An 8,364-nucleotide genomic window follows, 5' to 3' on the forward strand; every position below is an offset into this window, starting at 1 on the left:
TAACTTTTGAATGCGGATATTTCAAACTTTATTTCATTGATAACGATGTAACATATACTACATCTCCTTTACATGGTTCAGACGTAAACCTATTAAGCATGCGATAAAAAATTCTATATCACGGAATGTTTGTAAATAAGTAAAAATTCAATAAAGGTAGCACTTGAAATCCGAAAAACAAATAATAGCGTTAGCACAATTTTGCCATAAGCCTATTTCCGGAAACACTTTAAAATGAACTATTCTTTCTTTATCCAACCAATATCTTGCAGTTTAGAATAAACATCAGCAAATACTTCTTTCGGAGCTCTCATAGAATTGAATTTCCATAGAAGTCCATTATTTTCATAGAATCTGATGATTGGTATTGTATCAGATATAAATGTTTCGTGACGTTTTATCAATGACACTGCATTATCATCACTTCGACCACTTCCTTTCAGTCCGCGATGAATACAACGCTGTGTACACACTTCTTGACTACACTCCAAATAAATAACACCTCGGACTATAGCTTTGTCAGACATTTCCTACAATAATTAAAAAATATAAATTCACTAAATAAAAACAATAATGACATAGATTCCAATTTTGCTATATTTAATCAATAGAATAAACCTTACTTTAGTCCAACCTTCAAGGTTGTCTTGGTTTCTAGGAAATCCATCGATTAAAAAATGTTTATCAGGAGATGATGAATTTTGCATTGCTCGATTCAATAGGCTACATGTAATTTCGACTGGAACAATTGTGCCATTTTTTATATGACCTTCAATTAAATCACCAAACTCTGAGTCAGGCTTAGTACGCTCTTCACGAAGTAAATCACCAGCTGATAAATGTATACAATTTGTTTTATTGACGATATCTTGACAGGTCGTACCTTTTCCGGCACCGGGTCCTCCAAGTACAAATATAACTTCTGGTTTTTGCATTTTCAAAAATAACAAACGACTAAATTCTGTAAATTAGACGTTTAATAAGAATTGCAATTGCTATGAATAAAATTTAATGAGTGATTTCACTAATCGAGACTATCTATAAAGTACCTGATACACGAAATATGTTTGACATAAGCATAGTATTGAGTAATCTATTAAGGCATGTTGCAACTTGCAACTTGCAAGGCAGCGACGACCAGTGTTGGGTAAATGGTCGATTTTTGGGTTTAATACTTTCATACCGGTATGAAAATATTAAACCGGTATAATACCGGTATGAAAGTATGAAAGTATGAAACTCAGGAACGCCCCCTATGGCATCAAAATTGTCTACCATACCAGCATAAAACTTTATATGTATTACAGAATAAACAAATAATATGAACAATATTTTGATTATAAAAACAACAACAGTAATGTATTTCAATTTATTTGAACAGATAATAAGCTATTGACAAATGGCTAAGAAATGGATGTAGCTTCCCTGTTAATTTTTAAAGAATTAATTCAGCCAAAGCAATTAACATCCTTTCCTTAGCTACCATTTTTCCCATAGCTTTCTATTTATTTAAATTAATAAAAAGCTATAGGAAAAATGGTAGCTAAGGAAAGGAAGTTGTCACATGTTAATTTATACGAAATTAATTTTGCCAAAGAAATTAACATGTAGGCAACATCCTTTCTCCTTCTACATTTTCCTATGACCATTTTTATTTAAATAAATAAAGAGCTATGGAAAAATATTATCAGAAAAGGATGTTGCCTGCATGTTAATTTCTCTGTAATTAATTTCGTATAAATTAACATGTGACAACTTCCTTTCATACTTCTACATTGTCCTTATAGCTTTTATTTGTTTAAATTAATAAAAGCTATGGGAAAAGTATTAGCTACGGAAGGATGTTGCTCTATAATTTCTTTGGCTAAATTATTTTATGAATTATATGGCAACATTCTGTCCATAGACATTTTTCCAATAGGTTTTACATAAATAAAAAAGTAAAACTATGGAAAAAATAACTAAGAAGGAATGTTGCCACATATTGATTTATAAAATTAATTGAGCCAAAGAAATTAACAGGTAAGCCTCATCCTTTCCTTAGACATTTGTCAATAGTTTTTAATATATTCAATAAATTTATTACTACTGACAAAAGTCTAAGAAAAGGATGAAGATTATTACTATTATGCTATAATTAAAGGAATGATATTCTTAAATTTAAATTATGAGCAATTCAAAATGGTGTGTGACGTAATATACGAAAAATTCCTACAGATGGCGCTACTAACGTGGTATGAATAGAGTGGGTATAAGCACTTAAGTGCACTTATACCCACTCTAGGTATGAAAGTATGAAAGTATGAAACCTCCGCGGTATAATACCGGTATTATACCGAGGTTTACGACCGGTATGATACCGCGGTATTATACAAACCCAACACTGGCGACGACTATTTAAGTATTTACTACGAGTGCCCGAGCGGCACCCGCAGTCCAATTCACTGGGCAAATTTTTTACAATTTAGGGCTTTTTTTTGCCGCTGATGGCGCTTGTAAAAATTTTTTTTATATAGATTTTACATACAAAAGCTTCACAAGCGCCGTGAGTGGTGAAAAAAAGCCCTAAATTGTTGTAATGCCATGGGGTGCATTCCTTTAATAAAAATTTTTTTTTCGTTTTGCAATTTTGCCCTGTAATACCGACTAAAAACTAGAAACAGAAACAACGACAAAAGTGATAAATATCTCTATGCAATATTCCAGGCTTTTCAGTTTACGATAATGTGTGGTACGACCTATGTGACAATAACAAACAATCACAACAAGTCAATTTTCTATCTATTTCAGTTTGATATAAACATTGAACAGTTATCCATCTAATAATTGGAAGCCAAAAAAAATAATGTCAAGTGCCAGTACTGCCACTACAAGAAACAGCTTTTTCCTATAAAATTTTGGCCGGTATTACAGGGCGAAATCGCAAAACGGAAAAAAATTTTTTATTAAAGGAATGCACCCCTGCAGTCCAATTCACAAGGCATTACAATTGAGGGCTTTTTTCCTCTACTGACGGCGCTTGTAGAGCTTTTGTATGTGAAATCTATATAAAAAAAATTTGACAAGCGCTATCAGCGGCCAAAAAAAGCCCTAAATTGTATAAAATTTGCCCTGTGAATTGGACTGCTGTGAATACGGGTGCTGCGTGCAGCATTTTTTCAACATAGTCCTCGGTGGCCATTTTTTAGTAAATTGCTAGTGAGATATACATAGTGACACAAGTGCTATAGCATAGAACTTGGTCGAAAAACTATGCTGGTGGCAACATGCCCTAACAATACAAATTAGATATAATAGTGTGAGAGAGAGTTCGGCTTCCAGTTTTATTATATTTTAGTGATTAACACACATGTGCACATGTAAATGCCAAGGCGGATTTTCATGATACAAAAAAAGGAAATGTACACTATGCAACACTGCTCACTAGATTCTAACAGATATTACTAAAAAACTTAGTTGTTTTTATGCACTGAAATATAATAAAACTGCAGTCCAATTCACAGGGCAAATTTTTTACAATTTAGGGCTTTTTTTTGCCGCTAATGGCGCTTGTAAAAATTTTTTTTATATATATCTTACATACAAAAGCTTCACAAGCGCCGTGAGTGGTGAAAAAAAGCCCTAAATTGTAATGCCCTGTGAATTGGACTGCAGAGATAGCAATATATTGGTTGGCATTCCCTCTCACTCACGCATGCGCACATTAAATCTTGTACAGTCAACGTCAAAACAAACTAGTACTACACGATATAAAAGTTACATTATATTTCAGTACAGTCTCAACCAACTTTAGTTGACGTGACTGTACCGACAAGGACAAAAGCCCATCCATTGAATCTCTCTCTCGGTGACGCTAAGTTCGGCTTCCAGTTTTATTATATTTCAGTGTTTTTATAACGGCACCCGTATTCAGAGGATGTTCTCATTAGGGCGTTTTTTTTCTGATGGTGGCGTTTGTGGAGCTTTTCTATGTGAAATCTATATAAAAAAAATTTTGTCAAGCGCCATCAGCGGAAAAAAAAAATTCCGACGATCGTATATACTGGTATATGGGCTGGTTTTGTAGTTCATAGGGTCGGTTTTCACTCGCAGCTTCATGACGCGCGGCACCGAGCGTCTTGACGCAAAGCACCCGACTTCTTGACGCAAAGCACCCAACTTCTTGACGCAAAGTGTCCAGCTTCTTGACGCGCAGCATGAAACTTCATGACGCGCAGCTTGTTTTGACCGCCATTGTTGTTTACATTCTGTCAAAAAGGTCACATGTTTTAAATTTGACAGAATGTAAACAACAATGGCAGCCAAAACAAGCTGCGCGTTATGAAGTTTCATGCTGCGCTCAGCTGGTACTGCGGAGATGCTTTGCGTCAAAATCGGCTGCTGCGTCAAGACGCTGGTGTCGCGCGTCGGCAACCATAATCATGGTAGAAATACTACAGGTATGGCAGTGCGCAGCCTGGTTTGGCCGCTGTGAATCGACCAATCAAAAGGTCGCCTTCTCGCCACAAAAATGGAAGACTTTATGCGCGCGCGATACAAATTTGTTAAGAATTTTCAAGTTTTCTTTAAATTTTTCAAAAGTTATATTTATTCAACTAGATTTGGTATATTTTATAATGATTCACATACATCAATAATAAAAATTAATTATTTATATTAAATAAATGAATCCAAGTATAATAAATACAACACAACCTCTATTGTTTGTGGCATCAAAAAAAACAACAACAATGAAAATATTATAATTTATTTGTTAAACTGTCTTGGTTTTTTTATTTTTTTGATTTTTTATAAACATGCTCCACAAATATTTATTAGTATTTACAACAATATAAAAAATAGTTGTCAAAACAGTATGTTAGAGAGAGAGGATCTTATCATAGAGATTGCGTGTTAGAAAGAAAAGTAAAACAGCTCGATGGCGCGTTGATTGGTTGAAAAATGAGGCTGCACTTGAACGCGACGAAAAAAGCATGGACTACTGCCATACCTGCAGTCCAATTCACAGGGCATTACAATTTAGGGCTTTTTTCCTCTACTGGTGGCGCTTGTAGAGCTTTTGTATGTGAAATCTATATAAAAAAAATTTGACAAGCGCCATTACCGGCAAAAAAAAGCCCTAAATTGTAAAAAATTTGCCCTGTGAATTGGACTGCTGCACCCGTATTCACAGGGCATTACAATTTAGGGCTTTTTTCCTCCACTGGCGGCGCTTGTGAGCTTTTGTATGTGAAATCTATATAAAAAAAATTTAACAAGCGCCATCAGTGGCAAAAAGAAGCCCTAAATTGTATAAAATTTGCCCTGTGAATACGGGTGCTGTAGTACTTCTACCATGGTCCATAGTTAAGTTAACATGGTATACTATAGTATTAGAAAGAGAAACGTTAGACTATACCAAAAACCTGTAACTATGGACTACAAAACCGGCCGTATACCCGATCGTGGGAGATAACGTTTTGTCTACGTTTTGGGTGATCTTTGATGATCTTTGAAGGTTTTTACGGATCTTTAGAGATTTGTGACAATCTTTAAAGATCTTTCAGGATCTTTAGCGATGTGTCGAGGTTGATTTGATCTCTGAATATCACAGAATATATTTCAAGATCGTCCGTGAAGTAGAATACAACATGGCCAAGCAAAACGTTGCCAAGGCTTGGCTGCCTTGGTTTCAGTGTTGGGTAAATGGTCGATTTTAATTTATACTTTCATACCGGTATGAAGTATTAAAAACCAGTATATTACGGTATGAAAGTATGAAACTCAGAAACGCCCTCTATGGCATCAAAATTGTCTACCATACCAGCATAAAACTCTCGACTGTCAAATTTTTTGATGATATATTAATAGATGTATTACGGAATAAACAAATAATATGAACAATATTTGATTATAAAAACAACGACAGTAATGTATTTCAATTTATTTGAACAGATGATAAGCTATTGACAAATGGCTTAGAAATGGATGTTAACTTCGCTGTTAATTTTTGAAGAAATTAATTCAGCCAAAGTAATTAACATCTTTTCATAGCTACCATTTTCCTATAGCTTTTATTGATTTTAAATAAGAGCTATAGGAACAATATGAGCTAAGAAGGATGTTGCCACATGAATTAATTTATACAGCACCTTACCCGTATTCAGAGGATGTTCTCATTAGGGCTTTTTCCGTGGCGCTTGTGAGACTTTTATATAGATTTTACATAGAAAACTTCACAAGCACCATCAGAAAAATTACCTATGAGAAATCCTCACAGGCTCTGAGTCAGAATTAATTTTGCCAAAGAAATAAACAATGGGTGCTTTCCTTTAATAAAAAATTTTTTTTCGTTTTGCAATTTCGCCCTGTAACACCGACTGAAAAACTAGAAACAGAAACAACGACAAAAGTGATAAATTTCTCTATGCAATATTCCAGGCTTTACAGTTTACGATAATGTGTGGTACGACCTATGTGACAATAACAAACAATCACAACAAGTCAATTTTCTATTTATTTCAGTTTGATATAAACATTGAATCAGCTTTGCTCTGGCTTTTGTCTGGTTTTACTCTGGCTTTACTCTGGCTTTCCTCTGGCTTTTGTATTGCCAGAGATTAATGTGTTTTCTTTTTTTTTTCACGCGAAAAATTAATTATATTGATAAAAAAGTCTCTAAAAGTCGTTAAAATTCATTATAATTTATTATTGTTTATTAATAATTAGTGATATTGTTATAAATAAATGTTTTTTTTACAAGTCTGGCTTTCCTCTGGCTTTGCTCTGGCTTTTGTCTGGTTGTACTCTGGCTTTACTCTGGCTTTTGTATTGCCAGAGATTGATGTGTTTTTTTTGTTTTTTTTTCAAGCGAAAAATTAATTTTAATAATAAAAAGTCACTAAAAGTCATTAAAATTTATTAATTTATTATTGTTTATTAATAATTAGTGATATTGTTATAAATAAATGTTTTTTTTACAAGTCTGGCTTTACTCTGGCTTTGCTCTGGCTTTTGTCTGGTTTTACTCTGGCTTTACTCTGGCTTTCCTCTGGCTTTTGTATTGCCAGAGATTGATGTGTTTTTTTTTTTTTTAAGCGAAAAATTAATTTTAACAATAAAAAAGTCTCTAAAAGTCATTAAAATTTATTAATTTATTATTGTTTATTAATAATTAGTGATATTGTTATAAATAAATGTCTTCTTTACAAGTCTGGCTTCACTCTGGCTTTCCTCTGGCTTTTGTATTGCCAGAGATTGATGTGTTTTTTTTTTTTTTTTCACGCGAAACATTAATTATATTAATAAAAAAGTCTCTAAAAATCATTAAAATTGATTAATTTAATATTGTTTATTAATAGTTAGTGCTATTGTTATAAATAAATGTCTTTTTTACAAGTCTGGCTTTACTCTGGAAAAGGTCTGGATTTGCTATTGCTTCACGCTAGGGATTTTTGTGTTTAGCCGATTCAAGTCAACCGCAAGACGTCAAAATCTGTCAACTTTTACATTACTTGTTATACTTATATTTATCTCTTTACATCAATATTATTGCTAATTATAAGTTTAATAATAATTTAATTTGAATAATATATCCATATAAAGCCCAAATTTACGTTTGATATCGTTAATATTCTGTTTTTATTATCTCTGGCTTTGCTCTGGTTTTGCTCTGGCTTTATGACATAAGCGATCACGCCAGTTCTGCCAGGGCATAGCTTTTTATTTATTTTAATAAATAAATCGTCATAGGAAAAACGGTAGCTAACGAAAGGAAGTTGTCACATGTTAATTTATACGAAATTAATTTTGCCAGAGAAATTAACATATAGGAAAATATTCCTTTTCCTTAATATTTTTCCCATAGCTTTTTATTTATTTAAATTAATAAAAAGTTATAGGAAAAATGGTAGCTAAGGAAAGGAAGTTGTTTACATGTTGATTTATACAGAATTAATTCTGCCAAAGAAATAACTTGTAGCAACATCTTTCCCAGCTAATATTTTTCCGATAGCTTTTATTTATTTAAATAAATAATGGTCACAAAAATGGTAGTTAAGGAAAGGAAGTTGTTATTTATATTTAAATTAATTTTGCCAGAGAAATTAACACATGTGATTGTCTTTTTTCTATTAAATTATTTGTCTATAGCTTTTATTTGTTTAAATTAATAAAAAGCTATGGGAAAAATATTAGCTAAGGAAAGGATGTTGTCTACGTATTAATTTCTTTGGCAAAATTAATTTCGTATAAATTAACATGTGACAACTTCCTTTCCTTAGCTACCATTTTCCTTATAGCTTTTTATTTGTTTAAATTAATAAAAAGCTATGGGAAAAGTATTAGCTAAGGAAAAGATGTTGCCTACATATTAATTTCTTTGGC

At 32.7% G+C, this 8,364-nt stretch overlaps 1 protein-coding gene across 1 annotated transcript; it reads right to left on the reverse strand.

Moving 5' to 3' along the window:
* On the reverse strand, positions 1–2,417 carry LOC122859618 (UMP-CMP kinase-like). The gene is made up of 4 exons (XM_044163301.1): positions 2,395–2,417; positions 1,050–1,138; positions 624–961; positions 1–530 (listed from the first exon to the last, which is right to left on the reverse strand). The coding sequence occupies exons 2-4, from the start codon at positions 1,078–1,080 to the stop codon at positions 240–242; spliced, it is 660 nt and encodes a 219-aa protein (XP_044019236.1). The 5' UTR covers positions 1,081–1,138; positions 2,395–2,417; the 3' UTR covers positions 1–239.
* Between the last annotated feature and the right edge of the window lie 5,947 nt (positions 2,418–8,364).

Source organism: Aphidius gifuensis, linkage group LG6 (genome assembly GCF_014905175.1).
Source record: "Aphidius gifuensis isolate YNYX2018 linkage group LG6, ASM1490517v1, whole genome shotgun sequence".
NCBI classification, from domain to species: Eukaryota; Metazoa; Arthropoda; class Insecta; order Hymenoptera; family Braconidae; genus Aphidius; species Aphidius gifuensis.